Source organism: Rhea pennata, chromosome 6 (genome assembly GCF_028389875.1).
Source record: "Rhea pennata isolate bPtePen1 chromosome 6, bPtePen1.pri, whole genome shotgun sequence".
Classification (NCBI taxonomy): Eukaryota; Metazoa; Chordata; class Aves; order Rheiformes; family Rheidae; genus Rhea; species Rhea pennata.
In genome coordinates this window covers 2,811,009-2,836,564 of record NC_084668.1, presented here as the reverse complement: position 1 = coordinate 2,836,564, position 25,556 = coordinate 2,811,009, and the positions used below count along the sequence as shown (strand labels likewise).

General features: G+C 39.7%; 2 protein-coding genes across 2 annotated transcripts in view; both read left to right on the top strand.

Moving 5' to 3' along the window:
• Positions 1-16,462, top strand: part of KIF5C (kinesin family member 5C) — a 92,174-nt gene extending 75,712 nt beyond the window's left edge. The window contains exons 21-26 of the mRNA XM_062578456.1: positions 62-122; positions 2,979-3,050; positions 4,215-4,319; positions 6,471-6,687; positions 7,378-7,485; positions 14,894-16,462. Coding sequence (XP_062434440.1) covers positions 62-122; positions 2,979-3,050; positions 4,215-4,319; positions 6,471-6,687; positions 7,378-7,478 — 556 coding nt within the window. The 3' untranslated portion in view covers positions 7,479-7,485; positions 14,894-16,462. The remainder of the gene's footprint in view (positions 1-61; positions 123-2,978; positions 3,051-4,214; positions 4,320-6,470; positions 6,688-7,377; positions 7,486-14,893) is intronic.
• Positions 16,463-21,298: 4,836 nt separating this feature from the next.
• The window catches only part of LYPD6B (LY6/PLAUR domain containing 6B), a 55,223-nt gene continuing 50,965 nt past the window's right edge, over positions 21,299-25,556 (top strand). Inside the window, exon 1 of the mRNA XM_062578943.1 lies at positions 21,299-21,373. The gene's annotated coding sequence lies outside the window, so the exon portion shown is untranslated. The remainder of the gene's footprint in view (positions 21,374-25,556) is intronic.

Genomic DNA, 25,556 nt, shown 5'->3' with positions numbered 1-25,556 from the left:
TTCTTCAATTTCATATGACTTTCGTACTATTGATTTGTGTTTAATATTATGATCTCTCTAGATTGCTGAATGATAAAAGGGAACAAGCAAGAGAAGATCTCAAGGGTCTGGAGGAAACTGTGGTATGTCTTAATTACAAGTTATTGAGCTACCTCTCAGTCTTCATCACTGATATGTTGCCAAAACACTTGTCTCTGTGCTCAAGAAAATGCCCAACTTATATCAGAATGGTCTAAATTTGTGCATTTACCAAGTTATTAAATTGAACCTCAGAATTTAAGATTAAATATTACTAAAATCTCACCTAAATATTGTTGCCTCCCATGAATAAGCTGTCACTATTAAATCTACTGGCACTATTTGTTTTGCTGTTCTTGTTCTTTGAACTCACCTGGAGTAACCAATGTACTGAATACAGTGTAGCTATAATTACCTGATATATACCTGTCTCTAACAAGACTAGTGTAATGGCTTATAAAGGAATACAATATTGTGCTGGCAGTTTTAAAAGGACACTCTTTTTGATGGATGACTTTAGTCTCAATTTTTGCTGCCCAGTCTTGTTGGAAGCTGTGTTTCTCTGTCTGTAAAATATACAAGCTTTCTGAAAGGTCTCAAAAGTTGGTCAAGAATATAGCTGTTTTATTTATTTATTTGTGCTAGAGTGGTGTGCTAAATTCATGTGTTGATGCTTCAACCTGTGGGGAAAAAAAAAAAGAAAATGGATTTTTCTTCTATCCATTACAGATTTCCTGTTGTACAGGAAAACTTCACTCAAAAATTAGGCTATCAGTTTAGAGCGCACACTGAGAACTGAATGGTGAATTATGTTTAACATCTGCATTTACTTCATCAGTATGAGAAGACAAACTACCTTTATTAAACCCTAATTTTTATTAATAGAACTTCATTTTAAAATAACTATACCTGTTACTGTAAGGCATCCTGATTAAGTATCCAAAATAACATGGTTGTAAACTCAAGAACAGCCTTTTCTCCTCCGCATGATACTTCAAAAAAAAAATGAAGCTCATAGTGGCCTCAGGGTCAATAGGAGTTCAGCACTTACAAAAATCTGATTATTTTTATTCTGAAGCTAAACAATTCTGGTCCTTTCAGCTTTGGCTGCTGATGGCTTCCCCAGACATAAGCCCTGTTTAAATAAATTCCTGTGAGGGAGAGATTTAACTAGCCTTCTGGAGTGAGCAGTGTTCTTCAGCAGCTCATGTAGCTTACGTGTTTTGAAGCCTTTTTCTGACCTGTACACTGAGTGAGTAAGGCAGCTAGAAATCAGAGTTAGGCAGTATGATATAGTCAGTTTGCAGAAACCCAGACTTTTTTTTTTTATTTAAATAAATATCTTTGAACTATCTTATATTCAAAATTTTATTCAATTTGTTAGTGTTTTATTAATTACTGAAACAGGGACAGAAATTGAGTATAACACATTGCAGGGAAACAGGTGCCATTCTAGGTGAAATAGTAACTCACCGAACACACTTGCATAGGGAGGCCTCAGCCTCCTGTGGGAGTTGTGTGTCCTCCAGATCATCCTTGTGAGAAGAACAGGAGGAAGAATAGTTTCTGTGGGGCTGCAAGTGCTGATCTTGCTTTGACTTGTCCTCTTCCCACCGCTGGGCTGGTGAGGAACGGCACTGTCCTTGGAGTCCTCCCGTGAAGCAAAACCAAGGGGGCCCATGGGAGGGAGCTGGGTTCGGGGACCTGCTTGGGTAGCTCATCTGAACCTGAGCTCTCTGGGGGATTCTGTTCCCCAGCTTTGCTTGTACGAGAATGGCCCCCATTACATCTTCTGAATACAGAATCTTTTGTAAATAAATAAGCTTAAGTAAGCTGTGCTTGTAATGTATGTTTTTTCATCATACTTTGTACTCTATGAAGGAAGCTTCTCTTCTGTTCCTATCACAATACTGTCTTTTTTGGATTAGTTTTCTCTTTTGAGATAAAGATAAAAAAAAATAGGAGTTCAAAAGCTTGTAGTCCTGGTGGTGCTTATTGAGTGATGAATTTAAATTCCTGTATGTGAGTAGATAAGAATAAAATGGAAAAGCTGAGGTTGCTGTTACAGTCTTGAGGAAGATGGTTCTGTTCAGTACGGCATCTACAAAATATGGGATTAGAGCGAACTGTTTAACCAAATGGTTTCCTTTCCTGCAGACGACTGAGCATTTTTCGTCCTTCTCAGTGTGCAGGTGGAGGGTTCCTAACTGTTGTAACATATTTCCAATGTGGAATAAGGAGGTTATTTTTGGTGAGCCTGAGAGGTAGATAAAACTAAAGCTACGAAAGCCTGTGTTTTTCCCGAAAGTACGTCAACATCCTAAGTAGCTCTGAATAAGCCTGCAGGCCTGGTCAATGAAATTGCCGTCCAGTGAATCCAAAGCTTTTTCACATTGCTGGATATGTGTAACCACAGCCAATTTACCAGACTTTTGCTGTTTTTTCTCCTTACTGCAAAATACAGTTGATGTGTTTCTGGAAGTAGGCTTGGTGTTGGTAAAATAGCTTATGACAATGCCCTGGACCGTATGGGAGTGGATCTATGAAGAAGAGCGTGTGAGGTACCCGGTTCCCCAGCTCGTGCTTGTTGGACCCATAATACAACGCGGTGGCCTTTTGCGTAGTCATGGAAGGTTCTGCTGATGTGGAAGTGTAATATACACAGGAAGTATAGTAGAGAGGACAGTGTTGTGCACTGATGGTTTCTGCTGCTTTGGGGAAGGTGAACAATATGCCTGTTAAGTCTGAGCTTGTAATTTGGGTCAGCAGTTTTAGCAGCTTTTTTGTAAACTGGTCAGCTGTAGGCTGCTTGAAGAGTGAATGCATACACATAAAGCAGAAATGTATGTGCAGGTACACTACTCTAAGTAAGTCGCATTAAAGTCACAATATCTACTCAAGTCTGAAGAGGATTTTTACTCCACGCCTTACTGTTTGTTTTCCTCTACTTTTGATTCCAGGCAAGAGAACTTCAGACCCTCCACAACCTACGCAAACTGTTTGTTCAAGACCTCACCACTCGTGTTAAAAAAGTAAGTTTAAATTTCATTTGAATTTCATTTTAACAGAAAATACTGTTTTGAACATGATTTTATGCTTTTTTGCTCTTTTCTCATGATTCACTGGAAGCCTTTAGTGCCTGTTGTGCAAAATGAAATGCTGTCTTTTTCAATAACAGTGAGTAGTAAGATTAAGATTGTTTTGACGTTTATGCAGGCTTTAGCTCTTGGTGCTAATTTGTTAAGGAAAAGTCTTAGTAATGAGCTGAAACGGTCTGATGCATTTCAGTTCAGTTCCTGAATTCTGAGAAACAGTATAATAATGGATACCAGAAATCATTCAATAGGCACCAGAAACTTACACTAACATACACTATCCTGATGCCTGTGACTGCTCAGAATTTTCCTGGGCAAAATTGTTGTTTGGCCTATCTCTGAGACGATCTCGGAGCAAAGTGTGCTCTTCCTCAGCAGATTTTCATGTATTTTTAACTGTTGAGGAAGAGTCAAAAGTTACATAAACACTGAAAGACTTCACAGTGCTTTTGAGTTCTTTAGTGTGGCTTTTGTGAAGAGTTTTTGTACCTTCCGTGTAAATGGTTGAAACCTCATTTGGTTTAATTAAAAAACAAAACAAAACAAACGACCCAAAACAGAACTGTTGACTCGGGGCAGAGTCATGCAAGGGGGGGACCACTAACTAGCAGTTGCTTACCTCTGTGCTAGGCACTCCAGTACCTGCTCTGTAACAAGCTGGTGCCAGAGCTCACACAGCCCTGCGGCAGGAGCAGGACGGAGGTAGCATGTGCCACAGGATTACAGAACGTGGGGCTGGAGCCTGGGGGGGTTTAAGCAGGAGCCTGGCAGGTAGGAGCCAAGGGAGTGCAACTGCAATCTGGAGATGTGGGTAGCAAACAGGTGTACTCCAGCTGGAAAAGAGAGAAATTATTTTTTTCCCTTTTAAATCTATCATTTTTCTTATTCAAGATCCTCACGTAATTGTTCTGTAAGAAAGTTTATTTCTATGTAGAGGGGAATGTGGCTCTCTAAATGCAAAATCAACAGGTAAAATTCTTTTTAATTTGAGGTTCTGGAAAACTTTTTTGCCTTTGGGAAACTAAAAATTGCAAAATGTCTGAGTTTCTGGCTGTGTTTCGGCATGGCTTTACTTAACTCTGGAGCGTTCTGTCTGTGCAGAGTGTTGAACTTGACAGTGACGATGGAGGTGGGAGTGCTGCACAGAAGCAGAAAATTTCCTTTCTTGAGAACAACCTGGAACAGCTTACAAAGGTTCACAAACAGGTAGGGGCTCTGTTTTCTTCCCTTTACTGCCTACTTACTGTTAAATCAAAAGCCACTGTGCCTTTTTTTTTTGGACTTAATAGTATAATAATGGTTCCTTCTGAAAATTCAGCCACAGGAACATCTTATACCGTATCATTGTTCTGTAGTGTAAGAAATTACCTTTTATTTCAGCTCATGTTTTTGTGTGTGCAAGAGGGTAATTCTTGATGGTAACCTGTAGTTACTGTCTAAGGAAATGGTACCTGCAGTTCTCCATTAAAATTCCTAGCATTAAGAGTTGGTATTAGAAGTGCTCTTCCCACTACCCCTACTTCACATGAATGTGTTACTTCTTTCGCTAGGATAGGATCTAGCAGTTTTGACAACTGTCAGTATATTGGTGTAATGCACAAAATACAGAACAAAATGTTTGTTATTGTGTTATGTAGTGATTCCTGGGTTTAGGTGCATTGTAATACCCCCAGTTTAGACTCCTGGTCAAAAGCAGCTTAGAGGTACCCTAGGAGCTGACATCAGTAGAGCAATCAGCGGAATATGAAAGCAAAGAAATAAAGGTTCTCTGTGCAGTATAACGGCTGGTACCCTCCAGGAATACTGAGGATGGTTGGCCTGTTCCAGGCACGTTTCTCTTCATCTCCTCCTGTTTCTTATCGTTTCTGTTTCTTTTGAAATTTTGGTCTTTAGAGCAACCAAGGGCTGTAGAGAGCCTTTTGCATTATATACCGACCTAACAAGTGGGAGGTTATTAGCAAGACAGTGGTCTCCAAGTTTTGCTTTATTTATTCCTGTAGAAATGACAAAAAAGCCAACACTACCAGACTGTAGCAAGTGTCCGTTAAGGTTCAGTATTTTAATATTCCTGGTTATCCTAGGTAACAGATGGTTTGAAGACCTCGCTTCTAAATGTGGAAATCAATACTTGTTAATAATGTTTTTCTTTTTACTGTTTTACAGTTTTGCTCATTAGCATATATTTACTCAAAAACAATTAGGAGTCCATCTCTCATAAGAAACTTTTATGATAAAAAGATATCAGACTTGATTTGAATATGATGTTCTACCAAACAGTTATGATTTGAGTTAAAAGCAGGATAAGTGTTCAACACTTTCAGAATCAGCATACTGTGACTTTTTTTAGCTTTGCTTTTGCTTTTCTTCTGGCACTCAGCCTGGAATAGCAGGTGTAAAGCATTTTGATTGTCAAACAATGTGTGAACGTTATGTGCTGCTTTACTGCCCTACTAATAAGGTAGCTTACTACTACTACCTTACTAATACGGTAGCTAAACCACTTTCTTCCTTTCACCCCAGAAAAGGGAGAATCACTTCATTGAAAAAGTTATCTCCCATCTTTAGTAGCAATATTATCTATTCAGTACAGGTTGTACTAGATTTTTCCAAATGAAATTCTGTTTGCATGAGAATTTTAAATTTATCAAAAAATCAGTCTTCCCTTTTGGCTGTTGCTGAAGGCAAAGTTAAGATTTTTCTGACAATCGATAGACTTTGTTTAGGTTCACGTAGTAAAGATATTTCCATAAAAATGAAGTAGTACTTAGCGAGGTTTGAGACACACAAAATTTCCATTTTTTCTGTATGCTTGAACAGGGAAGTGGGTGGCAAGAGTGCCATAACCATTGGGATTGATGAATTTTTGATGATATTCAGTATTACCTGTAAGCTGTATGTTTAAACAGTGAAGTTCTTAAATAATGAGATGATCACAGTACTTGCAAAATGCTGAACACTTCTGCATTCTGAAAAAAATGCAGAGTTTCTGCTATGGCTCTTGGAATCTGGAGAAGTTGATATTATAGTAGTGCCCTGCAGCGACAGGGCTTGTCCTGGAGCCCTCACCCTTCAGGACAGGATCTGTGAAACTTTACATAATGGAATAAACTTTCTCTTTCTCTTGTTCTTTGGTCTTCCTGTAAGATTTAATTTTAATATTGTACCTCAGATGGACAAATATATGACGTTTTTAAAACTGTATCACTCTCACAAGCTTTTTACAGTCATTTCTGGGGAGAAAAAAAAATGTTTCTTTCTTTTGTACTAAATGCCTACAAGGCATGAAAAGGAATAGTGACATGGTAAGGGAGATTTCTCATAGTTTCTCAGACTGTTTTTGAAATTTGTTTCCTGCAGTTGGTACGTGATAATGCAGATCTTCGTTGTGAGCTTCCTAAGCTGGAAAAACGACTTAGAGCTACGGCAGAGAGAGTTAAGGCCCTGGAGAGTGCACTGAAGGAGGCCAAGGAGAATGCCATGCGAGATCGCAAGCGGTACCAGCAGGAGGTAGATCGCATTAAGGAGGCTGTGAGAGCCAAAAACATGGCACGGAGAGCACACTCTGCTCAAATTGGTAAGGACATGGAGCTAAATGGTTGCTGGTTGTTTGCCTACTTCATGGTTGGCTTATTTCTTCTCTTTTTCTTTTTTCTTTTTTTTCTTTTTTCTTTTTTTTTTTTTTTGATGAAGAGTGCTTTGAAAACAGCTGTTCAGGGCAAACCACTGGATGTTCCTCTCTGATGTACAAGATTCTTCAGAGACTTAATTTTTTAATAGAATATGCCCCACCTAAAGTTTGAAGCCCCTCTGCTATTTAACTTGGTGAATAAATGGCATAATGGGTCTGGTGTAATGACCTGAAAACTTGTCTCTTCAAATTAATCTTTCTGCATTCTCCCTTCCACTCCACCTGCACCACACACTCTTGTTTGGCTATTCTTTCTTTCCTTGCCTTTTTGGTCCTTCTATCTCTCTTCCTGCTTACTCCTCCCCACGTTTTAATTTGGGCTTTGTAATTGTATTTTCCTGTGTAACCCAGATGCTTGACACATCTGTGTGTCCTTTGTAGAGGAAGAATGCATGAGATGGTGCATGAGAGCCACGAAGAGCAGTGGAATGCATTTGCTGGCCAGGGCGAGGAAATGTTATGTTCCATGTACCATGTCTTTTCTGGAAAGAAAGGGCTTTGTACTAGAAGAGTAGGTGAGGTGCAAATTTTCTTTGAAAGCTAAATGTCGTCTTGTTTCCCACTTTTATTCCGCAGCCAAGCCCATCCGCCCTGGTCATTACCCAGCGTCTTCTCCAACAGCTGTTCATGCCATCCGAGGGGGAGGGATGTCCAGCTACTATCACACCACCAAATAAACAAGAAGTAAGACCAAAGTAACTTGTTCATCTGTTTTCCAGTGACCACCAAGTTTTCTTATTTCAGTCTCGGTTTTAGAAGACCCAATTTTTTTTTAGTTTTTAGTTTTAGTGGGATTCTTTCCTGCTGACAGCTTATCTGTGAAAATTAGTAGTTTGAGTGCCTTGTTAGAAAGAATGTTTTGCAAGCTGCTGCTGCTGAGACCTCATTTTAATGACTCTTATCACTTTGGACTTGATAAACCGAAATGCTATCGCAAATCTGTACTGAAATTCGCGCATAGAGGCGTGAAACTCATGTAGTAAAGCGAGAGTTCTTAAAAGATTGCCTCTGAAACTACTCTTTTCTACTGCACATAACATGAAAGTTTCCCTCTTTATGATATTCACTCAGAGGTTAGAGAATTCTAGTAAATAATCTAGTACAAGGCAGTAGCCCTATCTAGTTGAAGAGTCACCAGCCACTTCTGTGCTAATGCAGGAGCTGCATTTGGCAGACTATACCTGTGAAGTTGTGAGGATTTCTCCTGGGCCTGTTTCAAAATTAAAAGCATTAGAAGTTCAAATCTTCATGGTCTCAGGGTGAGCTATTACTTGAGAGATGGAGCCATACAGTAAACACGTTTCTTCAGAAGCATGTGCATTCCTTAGGGGACTTTCTGTAAGTGACATTGTGTACAAAGAGGCAGTGGTCATACTAAAGAAAACAGGACAGTTTTGCTTCCAATTGCTGCATCATACATTTCTGCAAAGGCCTCTTTTGTACCTTTCTGCAGAGGTTTTTGTTCCTGCAGCAAAATGGAAGGAAGTGAAGTAGGGCAGTCTGCTTCTTGATGAAGCCAAAGCTAACCCATGGCAAGATGAAGATGGCATTAGATCCAGGCAGCTTGCAAACAGAGCATCTTGGGGAGAGCCGTTCTGTTTAATCTGCACCTATTCTTTAGTAACTTTTTCTTTTTTTTGGCACAATTAATGCAGCCGGCATCTTGCAGTAACCAAAAAGGAAAGCATCATGGCTGTGGACCACTGTCTTGGGCGCAGTCTGCAGTTTGCCTCTGAGAAGGCAAAGACAATCCTAAGTGTGGTCCTTCATATTGAGACTAGCACCATGGGGGAGGTAACGGATGGCAGATTTTAACATTGATTAGGAAATAGGTTTTCTTGTTTCTTTATTTAAAAATGTGAGTGAAGTATTTTGAGGATATCCACTGCTACTCAGAATGTCTGAAGCGGTTTTGTTTTTGGCTGAAACTTGCCCTTTCTAAGTTAATAATTTGCTTCTCTGAAAAACTGTTTAAAAGAAAAACTCTGCAAATTATGCCTTTTCACTTTCATTGGTACTCTAAAGTTTTTTTGTACTGTCATTTAGGACACAAATTGGAAAGAAAAGACAGTTTTTTCAGGTGAGCTGGTTTTCTATACAGCCATAAGGTATGTAAAAACTCAGGATATTTGGTAGACTTGCTTCCCTGCAGTTGTGCTGCAGAGTTATCTTTCATGATTTTTTTTTTCTCCTATGATATGATTCTACCTCTGACTTGTATGTGGCTCTTCCTAAATTCCCCTAATTTTAAACATTTTGAAGTTACCACAATTTGCAGACTTGCTTGTTAGGCTATGACATATTTCAGTTTAGAAAACTCAGTGCATAAAACTAGCATCAAAGCTTTTTTTAAATTTTCTGTTTATTTTCTCTGGTTGAGACCTGAAGCCCATAAGGCATTTTACCTTGTTGTCCTGGAGTGTGCGACAGGTGCAGCCGTGAGGGCCAAGCAGGGAGAGCTGCAGGGCAAGCGAGTTCCCCCGCTTCTCCCTCACCCTCCCTAGCGCCCCCACCCCCCGTGAAGCACAGACCTGCAGCAGCTGTGTTGGTGAGGGCAGGCAGCAGCACTGAGTATCAGCACTTGGCAAACTTTACTTTTGTTTCTTTTACTTGGTACTCTTCTTCTTCTTAGCTCTCTCTTGCTAAAAATTGTGATCATTTTATATTAATTGCAAGAGGCTTGATGGATTTTCTTCTAAGCCAAAATCTCATCCTGAAAAGATGAGCAGCATATTTCCATGAGACTGCTTTATCTCTCCCCCATATATTTCTTTAAATGCTCATTATTTCTGAGATATTTTACCTCTGTTGTTATTTTAGATCATAGCTTGGTTTATCTGCCTTGTTAGAGCATGCTAACTAGCATCCATCTCTTAGTAAGTGGCCTATGAAAAGCAACTACTGGACTGCTAAGTTCTCCCTCCAAGTTTGGCTTTTTTCTGCTCCCAAAAGATTAATTCTGTTTTATGACTCTTTTCTGATAGTACGTTGTTTCCTCTAGGCATTCAGTATTCTTGAGTTTTTTTTCTTTTGGAGAATGTTTCCTGTCATGCATGCAGGCAAATCATCCATCATATCCATTCAGGCTTTCATTCCCTTGTGTGGATTGTTTCTGTTGATTGTGTTTTCCATGAGCCCTGTAGCTGCAAGCAACATATGTTTCCTGTGGATGAATTAGAGTAAGCCTTCGCTGAGTGATTCTGTGCATTAGTTCATTCTTAACTGAAACTTACTTCTTGGTCTCATAAGCAAGATAACCTGTGTTGATCTATTTCATTGCTCCTTCATAGAGGTGAGAATGCAAAGGGAAAAGAGTACAGCAGAGGCATGTTAACTATTTCCAAACATGTTATAACTGCTCTTTGGAGTAAAGCTGCTACCTGCCTGAACTGTGTGCACCTTTAAGACACCATCTACTGTGAAAGTAAAACTGTCAGAATGCAACACACCACCTGTTAGATATAGGCATGTGTCAGGTGAACAACTGTAGATTTTTAGTAAGAGCTATTAACAAAATAGATGAAACTAAAAGCAGATGGGTATAAAACAAGATAGGACTTAAAATGCCAGGAAAGGGCAATCAGAAGATGTATGTCTCTCAAGTGGTTTCAGGTGCAGAGCTTTATATTTGAGGACAGTGGAAGATGAGCAGGTTCAGATACCTCTTGGAGCATGTTGCTGATTAGTTTAGAGATGAAAGAGGTGGAGGAAAAAGAAGGAAGATCCTGGAAGAAACTGACCAGGCGTAGAGATTGATGGTTTCGGAGAAAAGTGGGGGAAAAACATGAAAGCCAAAAGAAAGCACGACAGGTTGGAATGAAACAAGAGTGCACGTGAGGAGAGTGAGCAACGACTGGAAATGGTGGCTTGTAAGAGCAAAGTCTCCATGTCTCCTAGGGAGCTGCCAAATGTCAGCTGCCATTGTAGATCATTAAGTCACTGAAACATCCCCAGTCTGTTGATTGAAATTTTCCCATTTGAATTCCCAGGTGATAAGGCAAGCGTGTTTTGCTCTTCAGCAAAAGTTGTAGCTTGCGTTGGCTTTGGTTTTCTTAATTGAACGTAAGGTTCCTCTCTTGCTTTTATCAATCAGATAGCCTGTTTCATTTCTCACCAGAAGCCTTCAGAGGAGTGCTGTTGGTGGCAGGGGTGACAATGAGTGTAAGGTGTACATATGTATTGCTTTGATATAGAAGTCATTTTAGACTCCAATTCTAAATGACCTGCTGCCATTGTGGCTTCAGAGGACTGTGTCTTAGGCTTTATAATTAGGTTTTTCACTTCAGTCAATGTATAGATTTTTGCACAAATCTATGAAGATTGAATATGTTGAATATAGTAAATTAAGAATGGGCAGTGATTAAAGTCAATTCTCCAAACAGTTTTGGTCCTTCTGCTAAGGAGACTGTTTGCAAATTGCAAATATTTGGTTGCCAGATGATTTTGGGCCTATCATAGTGATCTGAATTTTGACATTTTTGGATAAAAGCCTAGGGGCCTTAGTAAGAGTGTTAGTGAACACTACTTTTGTAGGGCAACTTTTACACAGATTATTTTCATAACTTAGTTGAGTGGTCTTACACTACATTCTTTTGAACACGAAATAGAGCAAGAAATAGAACAGAGCTTTGCTTTATACTCATTTAACAGCAGTGAATTAAAAAATGGGATTTCTAGATAGGGTATGTTATCTGACAGGAAACATTTATCTCTAGAAGGAAAAAATTATACTATAATGATGAGACATTTACCTTAAGTTCAGTCATCATTTCACAGTGAACATGATGGCCATTTATTGCTGTTACTGTTAGATAGTCAGCAGACTACCCATCAGTAACAGTCGGTGTTGCTTTTGCTGTTGACTAAGGTCACTGGTAGATTTTTTTTTCCTGCAAACCTGTGCAAGCCTACAAAGCTAACCTAGACAAAGTTCAGACTGCCAGCTATGGTTGTATTGCTTAGGAGCAGTGCGCATGAAATAAGATTATGATTTCTACCCCAGATAACTTAGTGTTTGATGAATAACAGCAACAGACAGGGAAAAAAAAAATATGGTACTAATAAAATGTAAATTGCTGGTAGCTGGCTTAAACGAAAGTTTCTGTAGGCAAAGGAGTGTCTGTAAATATCTTAGAGAATTATTTACTCCATCCACATTGCAGAAATTTTCACAAATACAACTGCAGTGAAATTGTTACCTGGGGTATATACCAAATCTACACACTCTGAAATTATGACAAAGGAAGTTCACATTGGTGCAGCTAACAGGACACCTGCTGCAGTACAAGTCCTGTTTGACACGGATTGTGGTGTATTTCTATGAGAAGATGGCACTAGTGTTGCTACAACATTGTAGCTGAATTTATGCCAGGATTTAATGGAGATAGTCTTAGGGATTTGAAATGTGTGTTTCTGTAACACAGTTCTGAGCTCTCATAATTCATCTATTTTGTTTTAACAAAAATAGTTGAAATATACTTTTAGCGTAATCTTTTAATGAATTTTTGAAATTTGTGGGGAGAACTGTACTAACAGTATTTTAAAGAACAAATTTGAATTCTGCATAGCTTGCAAATCACATAATGCAGATGAATTTACTGATTAACTAGAGAACTGAATATTATACTGTCGTATTTATGGGACAAAATACTTGGAAATAGTTTTGATGTGTAACTAAACACAATGCAATTTTGAAAAAGGTTAATATTAAGGATTTTTTTCAAATAACATCTGAAAACAGCTACAGAGTGTGCTTGTCTTTAGGCAAAATGAATCATTTTTACTTTCTGCTTCTGCTAATGTGCCACAAAGTTTAGGTCAAAAAATGCACAGAATTGTCAAAACCACTATGCAATCTAGTTTCACATTTTTATATATTGAAGTACTATAGTAGTAATGAGTTTTAGAAATGTAAATAAGCATAAATGCAGGATCTGTGAACTTGAACATCCCACTATTCTAGTTAGTAACTGTCAGACTGTTACTAAAGCAGGGAGGGAAAGCAGATTAAGTGGCACACACTTAAGTTGAATTATGCTTAAAATATGTGGTCAGATTCGTGTTAGTATAAATCTGCTCGTTTTGAACTTGTCCGTACACTCATAAAATGACCTGCTCAGAATTCCCCATCTAGAGGACATGCTTCTGTTTGTCACCTCACTAATGCAGAGGTGAGCCACGGTGGTGCCGTATTTCTGCATCTCCTGATTTAACTCATTCTCTCCAGACTCCACCCCACTCCCCTCTCTCACACACCTAGTCACTGAGTATGAAGAAAGAGACAAAACGTGGATGATACCATTAAACATTTTGTCAGTGCTTTTTCAGGTGCTTTATCCAAACTTACAGGTTTGCCATATTCATTTTTGCAGCACCTTTCTAGATTATTGAACTGTAGTCTGCAGGATGCTCTCCTGGTATTTATATACCCGTAAGCAAACTGGCACAGTGGCTGTGCTTAGGTGCTGTATGGCAACATTGGAGATGTAGACCAAGAGCAGACTTAGACACATCGTCAACATATTTGGTTTTCTACACTATGTTTCAAATCTCAAGGAAGCTTGTTACCTGCCTATCCTGTCCTTCTAATATTTGCTCAGACTTGTCTGATACCTTATTTTGAAAGAGAATGAAACTATTGAAATGAAGATATGCTAACAATATCACTAATGCTCTGTCATGGTCTACTGAAATTAAAGCTACTTTCACGGGGATCTGTATGCATTAATACACTATGCAAGCAAGCTCTTCTCCTGTAATGCATTCCTTTATCCTAAAGTCTCTGGTATGTTCCCAGCACCTCCCCATCCTTGAGCAAGATAAATATCTCTATTTAATCTAGCCAGGCTACAATTAAGTTAGTCAATAAGATACATGAATTAGAAACCATCCTAGTTTTCTTAGAGGTGTTAATGAGGATGACAACTAGGAGCTAGCTACAAATCTCAGCATTAATTCAGGGTAAACTTTCTTAAAAAAACATTGACTGCATTGTGTGTGGGTTTTTATTTAACTTGATCCTGAATGTTAGCAAGTTTTGTTTTATATAATCATACAAGAAAATGAAGAAAATGGTTAATAGGGCAAAACTTTGCTATTTTTATAATGCTGATTTTATATTAGCTAATTAAACTAGTTTTAAGAAAAATACTAGGCAAATTCAGTTACTCTTGTGTCACAGAATCACAAAATATAGTAAAGGTTGGAAAGGACCTCTGGAGACTGTCTAGTGTTGCTTTCCATATGACTAATGAGAAATGTGTAGTTAAAATATATTTAGAAGTCTTTTTCAAATGTTTTATAATCAACTTTAAATCGCTTTTGTACTTAGTAAACTAGCTTGATCTTTGCTTCTGGAAAGAATTACCATTGTCTTAGTGGGGAAGATGTCTGTGTAATATGAATACAGAAATAGATATGTGCACCTCAGGAAAGCACCTCTATCAGGAAACATGTAGAACTGAAGGATTGCTTTGGTTTGTGGGGATTCTTTTCGTATTATTCCCTTCATCTTATAGTATGTTTGAAATGCACTCAAACTCAAGTGCAGTTATGTTCCCTACTCATATTTTATATGTAGTTATTTACAGCTGCTTAATGTTGCATATGTCATTGTGAAGATGCATGTTTAATCGCCAGCATATCCTAGTGCCTTCCCATGAAGAGAAAAATCCTATTAAAAGAATATAGTGATAAGGGGGGGGGGGCAAAGAGAAGCTAGACCTCTAGGTAGTCTGTAAGGATGTATTTAGACAAGCCATAATGCTGTTTTACAGGTGATAATTAGCTTGATGAAACTCAGTCTTTCTTTCATTGTGACTGTGCCAATTTGTGGGCTGGTAACTTTAAAGATAAATTTGACACCATTTTCCTTCAAGAATTGGCAACAGAGACCGTGATTTCATGTCAGTGTCATGAAAACATCAGAAATACACTACACTTGAATCTAGTTTCACTGCTGTTATTGTAGCTATCTAGTTGCTGCATATCAAGTTGCTGTGAAGTACAAGTATTTATTTGCCATGTTGCATATCTGCTTTGTAATCTAAAACATCCACTAATTATTATCACCTTTCTTACTCTCTTTTGACAGGTCAATTCCACTTAGCATGTTAAGAACTGTCATTAAGTCACTAGTTTCTTTTTTCCTCTTCAACTTGATCCACATTCTATTCATCATGCACTTCCTACAGCCATCCGCAATGCACTGGTCCCAGGTACTTTGAGCTTCGTAGGATCTTCAGGTGTACAGAAGTGCTCAGCTCAACTCTTCGACAAATACTTGTACAATGTATTTATCATAAACATCTAAGTAACCATAGGAAGTCTGCCATTCAGAATATTTCACTGACTGCATTTGACTCTTGGCGCTGATTAGGTTGGGGCTTCTACACTCAGATTGATGCTTTTTGAAGTACTCCGTTGCATCCATGAATCCCAACTTCTGGCATCAAAGAATTAATTATTCAATGATCAAGTGCCATCAAAGGCAGGTGATTGTGCTCTGTCATGACTGATTTACTGTATAATATACATATTATTTTATATTTTTAGGGGATGAAAATGTGCTGCTATATGGCTTAATTTTACTGCTTACACTTTCGGAAATAAATTTCCCCAAAGAACCATTTGTAATATCCTGTTAAAATCCTTGGATTGTATAAAATAACCTATATTGCAGTACTTAGTAAAGATCAAATGGGATGCAGAGAAATCTGTTAGTATAGATCTAGATTTTCGAAGTTTGGTAGTTACATGAATATATCTGTGTGACCTATCTTAAAATTAAGATCTGAGCTGCTTATAGTTCTCCCTACGGTGGTGGGTTTTCCTGGAATGTGATGGCTAGCCACATGTTTGTAAGCATTGTTTTTGATGAAATTTTGAAAGCTTTCAGAATGCTGCAGAAATCTTGCCCCTGAAAAGCTGACAAGCATCCCCTCCTTTCCCTAGCCTGCATGCCTTTGGCAAGTCCTGATCTGTTCGCACTGGAATTCAGGTGCATTAGTGAACAGTCTGAGACCCTACCTTAAAAAAAATTATGTATAGAGGGTCCAAGAGGAGGTGAGGGTTATATACTCTAGCTGTCCTTTGCAGACCAAGTTTAGGAATATTTGTTAAGAAATAAAGAGCATATTGCAAGGGAAAATGAATGTATTTGTTGCTTGCATATTGTCAAGTTATAATATGCAAGTTGTTTTATGGATAGTATACTTATGCTCATTGAGTAAATGATGTAACCACTTGCCTTTCTTGGATCTCTTTAGTGCCAGATATAAAGTTTCCACCTTCTCAGCAAGGGGGCACTGGGATCATTCTGGGAAAAGTTACGTCAGCAGACCGAAGTTACTGCCCTAATGTGTGCCTACTGCTTTTGTCACACATACATATCCTCATTTTCAAATGTGCTTATTATGCAATGTTATGTCTTAAATGAAGTGTGGATTTTAGGAAGGTTACAGCTGAGTATACCCCTCTAGCCTTGTTTGGCAGCTGTTTGCTCTTATTTAATTCGAGATTTTTTTTTTTTTTTTAATTTCTGAACGTGGCTATCTCTTAGTAGACATAAAAGTATTTAATCTTTTAATTTAATTGAAATCTTTTGATAGATTGTTAATTGACTTTAGATATTTTTTCTACTGAAATTATTTAAGAGCTCTCAGTTGTTGCCACGTAAGTTAGAATTAATTTAGTTTTTTTTAATGTTGCACTATTTTGGGGAGCTTTTTGCTAAAAATATTTAACAAAATTGCAAATTTGCATGTATTTAATTTATTTTGTATCTTCCGAAGTTTTATATTTTTCTTTCTGTGCATGTGCACTGCCAGAAAAATGAACTGTGAACTTGCCATATGCAATCTTTAACAAAATTGCTAATCCAAAACTATTCTGTACTATCTTATCAGCTGTTCATGGCTGAAATTTCTATTATGAACTAAATAATCCTCTTTCTTTTTGGTTCTAGAACAGTTATCTTAAGGAACACCAAACTGTTACTGTCAAAGATATTGTATTGTTTTCTTGCACAATGAAAATACAAGACTATAAATTTTTGTTCTGTAAGCTGAATTCAAAGTTTATTATAGAATTGCATTTTAAATGCAGCATTAGCTTAAAAAATTTCATGAGTTCCCCATATCATCATCATTAACATCTGAGAGTTCAGACAGTTATCTTGAGCTTGAGGAATAAGTTAGCTTCGACATTTCTTAGTTGTGCTAGTGCTGATCAGCCAGTCAGTTCATCTAGCCAGAACAATGTAAGTTTCTCCAAGCTAACTTCAGATCAAGACTGCAAGAGAACTTCCTATGACTGAAAGGTTGAAAAGATCTGTTATACTGAAGTTCTCAAAGGAACACAGAAGGTATTTACTAAATTGGAAATAATTGTCAATTATGCTTACTCTACTTATAGATTATTATTTTATAAGCCTATTTGGACTAGGCAATTTAAGTTTGTATTGTATAATGTATGTTCAACTTTTCTACCATTTTTTAGTCTTAGACATTTTATATGTAGAAATGAAAACCACACATCTGCTGTAGAGTTCAAAACCTGTCTTGCTATTTTCCAGTACTTGATGCTAATCTTAATTTTTCTTTCTTCATTCTTTGAATGTTGTCTTGTATTTATTCTAGACTTAATTTTAAAATTGTGATTTATATAGTGCGAATTAAATTACACGTCTGAAATCATGCATGGGACAAATTTTGTTGGAAACACTGTTCACAAATAGAAAACTTGCTTAAGATGAAACTAAAATGTATATTGATCTTTTTGCTAATAATTAACAACTACTTCCTGCTCACATAAGCTTCTTTTATTGAATTAGTTCAAATATCTTGTGTTTGTCCTTGAATTTCTCTTTCATTGACTTTTCTTTAAAGCAAGTTTTGTTGTTTTTTTTTTTTATAAAAAAATGGAAAGATCTTGGCTGACACATTTTTAAGTTTTGTACTTCAGTCAACAAGGGTGAGAGTTGATTATCCTGAATATATCTAAAAATAAGAAATAAATCGTGAACTTTATTACAATTTCTGCCTACAGAAGCTGTTAAATAAACTTAATTTGATAAAGCCTGATGAATTAAGAGTCACATTTGCCTGAAAAAAATGATAAATAAGGCTTGGAAACAAATGGTTGGAAGTTATTTTTTGCTTAAATTTGAATAAGTCAAAAGTTAAACCAAATGGTTGTGCAGGTCCCAACTGAGCAGGCCTAATCAGATTTCCACTATTGGAGGAGACCATGAGGTTTGGAGGAGAAAGACTTTGTGAAAATGAAGTAGATATCAATTTAAAGGGCATGAAAAAAATAAACAGGATAATCTTAATCTACCCTTGCTTTGATGTTCACCTTTTAATGTGACTGTATGAATTGAAAAATGCATTGGACAACATCTGCTATACAGGATGGAACACCACTCCACAAGTTTGTGTCTTGCTCTCACAATCTTGTCAATTTGAAACACTTTTCATTGTGGGAGAAATATGGGGGTTGAAGCATTCTGTAGAATTATACATGTCTAGTTTGTAAAGTGTGTAATGTGTACTGCAGATGTGTATTCTCTGGGCTCTATGTATCTTTACAGTAGTGTTCATTTTAGGAAAAAATAAATTGTGGACACGTTTTGGTGGTAACAAGGGGAAATTTTTTGCCATTGCATCAAATGATGCTGAAATGTATTAAACTCTTACTAGCAGATCTGAACCCTTCTTTCCCCCTTCCCTTGGAGATAAGTCTTTTATCTTCGTTCTAAAATTCTATCAAAGACGGATGGATACACTGGCAGACTGCATGATGTATCATTTGAAAACTGTTACAGTGGAAAATAAAATTGAACTAAACTTTCTGTGTGCATATTTGTGACTGGCAGGTGGGCATGAGTGGGTCAAATACCAGTAGAAAGACACTCGGGTTCATTAAAGGTTAAACAGGAGAGGTTTAATAAAAGACTTACTCTCCAAGTTGCACAGGGAACCGCAGGAACCACACTGAGGGGTCATCAGTGAGCATGGAGGCACACAGGTGGGACTCGACTCATATCCTAAAGGCCCCTTAAGTCTGCTATAACTATTTCCTTACTTCAGCTGTGCTAACCTTGAGAAACTACTGTCTGGGAAGCAGGTAGATGGTGATGACAAAACAGAATATGCATGCCTGATCCTCACGGGGAATTTGGTCAGTGTGTAGTTTCACACGCTGGACCTGCTGCCATGTACTCTGCCAGTCGCTGACTCCTTGCTAGATCTTCTGCAGGTGTTCGCATTACAGTGTTGTATGAATGCATGTACAGCATCTTTGACATGGGGGAGTGCTGCCCATGACTGGGTAATGTAAGAGTTGACCTTTAATGGAAACTCTTTAAATGTACTGGAGTCTCCATTCTCAGATCTTGCTTGGATTCTGGCCTCTCCCTAAATATGTGGAAAATAATTAGAAAACCTGAATGACTTGCTGGGAAATGAACAGAAGAGATGGGTTTTATTTTGTGTTAAATAATTGCATTGTCTTTACTACCTTTTCATTGAAATCTTCCTTTTTTCTTTTCTCGGTAACTTAGAGAATGACAGGGAGATTCTTCTCATCCTTTGCATACATTTTCATAGGAATGTTATTTTATACACAGTGTAATGGAGTAGAATTTCTGTATCCTCGCCATTTCCTTAAGTCATGCAGGAGCTTTATAAACCGATTGTTTTCAGTAATTATCACTTTGAGGATCTCTCAATTATTTTCTTGTGTATCTCTACTCAACAATGAAAATTCATGGAACTCCAGAATTTCTGTAAAAATGTTTGTTCAATTTTTACTTTTGAGTGGCTTTTTAATGAGCATTATGTGTTTTTTGCATCATTACTTACATTTGCTCATGTTGTTTTTGCTACTATGAGCCCAGAAGCATCTGAAGCCACTTACAAGTAGGCTCTATCAGTTTTTTTCTTTTTTTTTTTTTTCTGACAATAGGTAGCTGTTGCCTATGGAAGCCTCATGGTCAGCATGACCAATACTGGTCCTCAGTGGCTAAATAAATGCCACTGAGCAACCAGTCATTACACAGATGTGCTTATTTGTTCCTGTTGATTAACCCAGTATTTCTGATATGATAGATCACTTTAAGAGTGGACATGGAAATTAAGTCTGTTTAATTTTGGAGAGTAATGGTCAATTATTTATACAAGTGAGTGTTTTTGATCTTACTATTTTCAGTCCATAGAAGGCACTTCTGTATGCTGGCTGAGAAGCTATTGCGTACAGAATGAAGACCAATGAAAACCTTTTCCTGCCTGCTAGAACTAAATTTACACAGTTTGTATCAGAGAAGCAGCTTGGGAGTCCCAAGCGTTCTGCTCCAGTTTTGCGGACAAAGGCAAATACCATGGAGTGCTACACCACAGAGATTTTTTCCATGACTCAAAAATGCATGTTTCAGATCCCCTAGATAAAGACTGTGCCTGGAGGATGAATTCAATTACAGAGAAGATTATTTGCAAGTGGATCCGAACAATTTCATTTTCAGGACGCTGGATTGCATCAGTTAATTAACTCTGTATCAAAACACAAATTATTGTATCCATTCCAAGCTTCAGCTTACACAAAAGTACAATAAAAAGGATAGAGGTTTGCATCTCTAGAACAATAGTGAATGCTACAAATGAAAATCTATTTTTCCTAAAACTCAGACCTTAAATTTATCCTCTAGTAGTGCAGAACTTGGCCTAAGGGAATTTTATTCATTTGGTTTAAGATGCTTCAATGAGCTGGGGATTGTACTCCATCAGCTTGTTCTTAAAATGCTTTTTGTACTTCAGTCAGACCCCCTCCTTCCCACAGCAGTCCTGCAGCAGGGGTGTCTCAGCAAGCTTAATGCCCAAAAGGCAAAGTCCCAGCTGTTAAAAGCAGCTTCAGTGTCTTCTGAGCATGAGGTGGGTTCTTCACTACCACGCAGGCTCCTGGATGGTCAGAACTTCCTTCTCAAGCACTGAATTCACTTAAAGCCAGTGTTTTCGAGTTACAGTGTCCTTAATGCAGGCACTCAACAGCTTAAGCACTATAAAGCTCCTTCAGTATATGTATATACTAAGGAAGGTGTGTGTGTGTGTATATATGTATCGCACAACTGATTTGCATCTCTTACCTCCTACCTTACAGAAGGAACAGAGCGCCCTCCAACAGACTAGTTTTGCTGCCTGCTTTGCGATGCGCCTTCGAAGAGGAAGGGCGAAGGGGTTAGAGCCTGGCTTTCCTCCGCTTGGCGCCGGAGCCGCCGCCGCGGCAGGGGCCGGCGGCAGTCTCCGTCGTGGCAGGCGGGACGGCGACCGTCGCCTCAGGTGCCCGGCGGCGGGAGCAGGCGCCGGCCGCGCTCCGCGGCGCTGCGCTACCACCGCCCGCGGGGCGGGCGCGGGGCGGGGGTGTCCGAGCCGCCCGCCCCGGCCCCACCTCCGCGGGCCGCAGGGGAAGGGGAGGGCCCCGCCTCAGCGGGCAGCGCCGCCGGGCCGAGGGCTCCGCGCGGCGGCTGAGGAGAGGGGCGCCGCGCCGGCCGAGGCAGCTGGCCCTCCGCGGGCGGCACCAGGTGAGCGGCGGCGCGCCGCCGCCGCCCGCTGCCTCCCCTCAGGGGCGTCGCGCCCGCGCCTGCCTGCGCGGCGGGAAGGGCGCGTGCGGCGGCGGTGCTCCGCCAGCTCGGGCGGGCGGCGCGTGGCCGTGGACCATTGGGCGGGCAGCGGGCGGCGCGCGGCCGTTGGCCGTTGGGCGAGTGGTGGGCGGCGCGTGGCCGTTGACCATTGGGCGGGCAGCAGGCGGCGCGTGGCCGTTGGCCGTTGGGCGAGTGGCGGGCGGCGCGTGGCCGCTGACCATTGGGCGGGCAGCGGGCGGCGCGCGGCCGTTGGCCGTTGGGCGAGTGGCGGGCGGCGCGTGGCCGCTGACCATTGGGCGGGCAGCGGGTGGCGCGCGGCCGTTGGGCGAGTGGCGGTTGGCTCGAGGCCGTTGGGCGGTTGGCGCGAGACGTTGCCAGTGTGGCGGCAGCCAGGCACGGCCTGAGCTGCCTGCCCGCCCCAGGGACAGCTGGGCTCGGCTGTCCTTCACCCCCGTCCCCGCTCCCAGGTAGGCGATGAGGGCGAGCGGAGCTCCTCGAAGCCCCCGCCAGCCAGCCTGGCAGCGGGAGATTAAAGCTGGTTTGCAGAGGGAGAAGTGGTGACACTTAGGAAAAAGAGCGAGAGTGAAATTGTGGGAGGCGCTGGCTATCTGGGGTTAAGTGCTTAAGGCCCAAAATGCAAACCAGGAACCGTGTTTTCTTAAGGTGTGTATATGAATATATGTGTTGCAAAGTTGCAGTTGTTACAAGATCGCACTTCATGATCATGCAATTGTAAAAAAAAAAAAAAAAAAAAAATGCTCTTCATTCCAGTAGAGAAGTCAGTGGACTTCCAGTGTTTTTAAAAAATTATTGCATCAGTCTTTGACATAGAAAATAATAAAGTGTTAAAATGTATCCATGATAAAGCACATAAAAGAAAGTAATAACAACTGTAAAGTTACGAAAACAAGTTTTCTGATCATGCTATGGAAGTTGGGTAAGTGTTACTGTTCACACGGCGTTTCTCCTGAGAACGAGCACCTGCCTCTAATGCCCAATTTGTATATTTGAATATACTTAGGCTGAATTGGGCCATAAAGTCTTTAAAACAATACGTCTCTGTGTCTGCACGGCATGTGGCGCACTGACGGCTTGGTTCTGTTTAAGGCCTATGGGTACTCTGGTAATCTGGGTAATAAAAACAATCCCGGGGTTGTTGATGAGTGTGTGCAGTTCACGCGAATAGACCGGGTTTGCAAGACTTGGCTGGTTGATTCCTGAGGGCAATCTTAGGAAAATATGTTCTTATGCTTTCCCGTCTGTTGGTGGGTAATGCGTGTAGAACTGGGAACCACAAATGAAGAGATCAGAGCAATTGCAGAAAGTCATGTACTGCAACCTCTTCTGTAAGTACAGTACTGGTAATCCTGGATGCTCAGCTAGTGAGTCAAGTAGTCAAGTTTCCCTCCCTCAATAAACACGTTATTGTTTTAAATAGCATTAAATGCTGAGATTGCTGTTTCTCATATAGTTTTTGAACCTTTAAGGTTAAGGTTTTAAAGCTTTCTCCATAATTATGAGCTGAGCTTCCCACCTATTTGTAGAACCCCCTTTTGTCTCTCCCCAGCTGAATTTTTAAGAAAAGGCAAAAGTTTGCAGTGACAAGAAAATAAAGCAAGCCCGTGTTCACATTTGATTATAGATTTGCAAACTAGGGGAAAGAGAATTCAGTGCTAAGAAAAGTCCTAGTTTTGTGAGTTTGTCTTACATAGCTAATGCCACATAGAAAGGGAATTCAGAACTAAAAAGTAACATCCTAATTTGGTGTGTTTGTTTTGCATAGCCAGTGCCAGTTGAGTATCACCAGATCACGTACTAGCAATATAGTTTTGCAGGTGAATTCCAGAGATAATTGCAGATGTATGTTTTATAGTAGGGAGGGAGTTGTCCTGTATTTTAGAGTTGGAAAGGCTTAGTGAGTCATGAATCTTTGCATGGTAATACTTCTGCTCTTCTAGTCAATCCACAATTAACTTAGCTACCAATGTTGCTGCTGAGAGTCATTCGCTCTTCTCATCATGCATTACTTGCTTTAAGTCAATTAGCATTTCCTAGCGTGATAATTGCAGCATGCTGTTCAGAGCCTGCTCCATCTTCTCAATGACATCCTTTCCAGAGGGGATAATCTCAGGGCCTTTTGCATTAGCCTGGTTTTATCAGGGCTGTATCTCCAGCGTTTGACATCTGGCATTCTAGCTGTGCAATGTTAACTGTTGGGAGTCTGGTAAATCCTGTAAGCAGCTTATACAGGATGGGTCCAGTGTGCTGATCCGTGAAACGCTTCTGATGAGCTCCATCCCCTGGCTGGCACCGGATGCTGGACGCTTTATCTGGGAGAGGGGAAAGCATAGTCAAGGTGAGAGTAGGTACAGTTTGTTTGTTGGAGAGGCATGAGGTGCACAGTTGACAAGTGCAACCTGCACCAGGTGCTGCAGGAGAAAGAAGCTGTATTACAAGAATGAGCTCCTTTTTCTGCAACTTGGGAATGATATAGAAGAGACAGCTTTATCCTCCTTATTGATAACTTGATTCATGCCACACAGTAAACTTATCAGGGCCTTTTCCTGCCCTATTTTCCTTTTGTCCAAGCTTCAGATGTGGCAGAGGAGATGGGGAACGTCTCCTTTTACAGTGTTGATGCTGTTGATGTAAATTGCATCAATTATGTACGTTGTATCAATTATGTATGTCTGAAATCAGGAGTTGCTAATTTAGGTCATAAAATGAAAGTCATCGAGACTGGTGCATGAGCTCGTCCCTGCAGAACACTTCCAGTGCAGATGCTGGGCAAACAGGAGAACTGAGGGAAAGCGAATGGTGCTTTGCATGCCAAGGGATGCCTGATGTCTGTGAAGGAGTGGAAGATACTTAAAGTTTGAAGAATTTACCAGAGTTTTCTCTCATTTCTCAACCACAATGGGCCCCAAGTTACACACAAAAACACCTTCCTATCTATCAGTTTGAGGGATTCTTTAGTATGAGATTCCTCCATCTTAAAACAAAGTCTGCTGCACAAATTTTGATGCGTCAGAAACTTTCCCTTTTCTCTTTTTAATTCTAAATTTCTCAGTAATTTGCTTTGTTTGCATCGAGCATTTGAATTTTGTTGATTCAAAGGAAAATAATGTGACAACTATTCCTGTGTGTAGTTAAAAGGCTTTCTGGGTTAGGTGCAAGTCTGACAGTTTAGAACTGGTGAAAAAGTACACATGATAGTGCCACACCACTTAGCTTTAGATGGAAGTTCAGATTGTAGCTCTCCTCAAAGGCTGAGTTATGCTTTATGGTGCATATGTTGCTGGCTTTTGTTTTTCCTATTAATTGTAATGCAAATCTTTTTGTCTAGATGAGAGATTTCATCTTCTAGGCTTTGTATGTGCTTTCAGGAGATTTCTGATCATTGTGCTGGTTTTTCTGAGTTCAAAATGTGAAAATGAAGGTTCGCATTTGATGTTTTTATCGCTCAGTCTCTTATGCCTGTTAGAGGCCAGAACACAAGGTATGAGGCACAGTCCACATACGAGATGGCAGCATGTGTTATCTGCAAGGCTTCGTTTTCTCGCTACTGTAGATAAGGATATTTGTTTGTAGTTGGCTCATCTGAATCTCACGGTCCTTTTACCTCATGATCTTTATGATCAGGCGATTTAATTCTTATGATAATGATTACAGGATTTGCAGTTTTTGAAAGAGAACCATATTTATTTCTAGTGTGAAAAATCAAAGTAAGAGCTGTCCCAGGGGAGTAGAGTGAGAGAAAGAAGAATCCAGTTCATCACTACTCTTAAGAAGACTGTTCTATGTTAGTCGGGGAAGTAAACATAAAATTTCCTAGGACATAGAGCATAGCTATAAAAATTCTATTGAATATAGTCACAGATAACCTCACTTGAAAGATTTCTACCATTTCTTTTTGAAGCAGCAGAAAATTACCTGATGCATTTTAGCACTGAAATGGTACTGCCATTACAGCTGTGCCAAGAAGACTTGATTTGAATTTCTTGCTTGAAGGTTGGGGCTTTTTGATGTACCTAGGTTGAACTAGAATGTTTGGAGAGGAACCAGGTTATAGTAAAAGGATGTTCATTGAATGGTTTTTATCTAGATGTTGCTTTGGTACTGA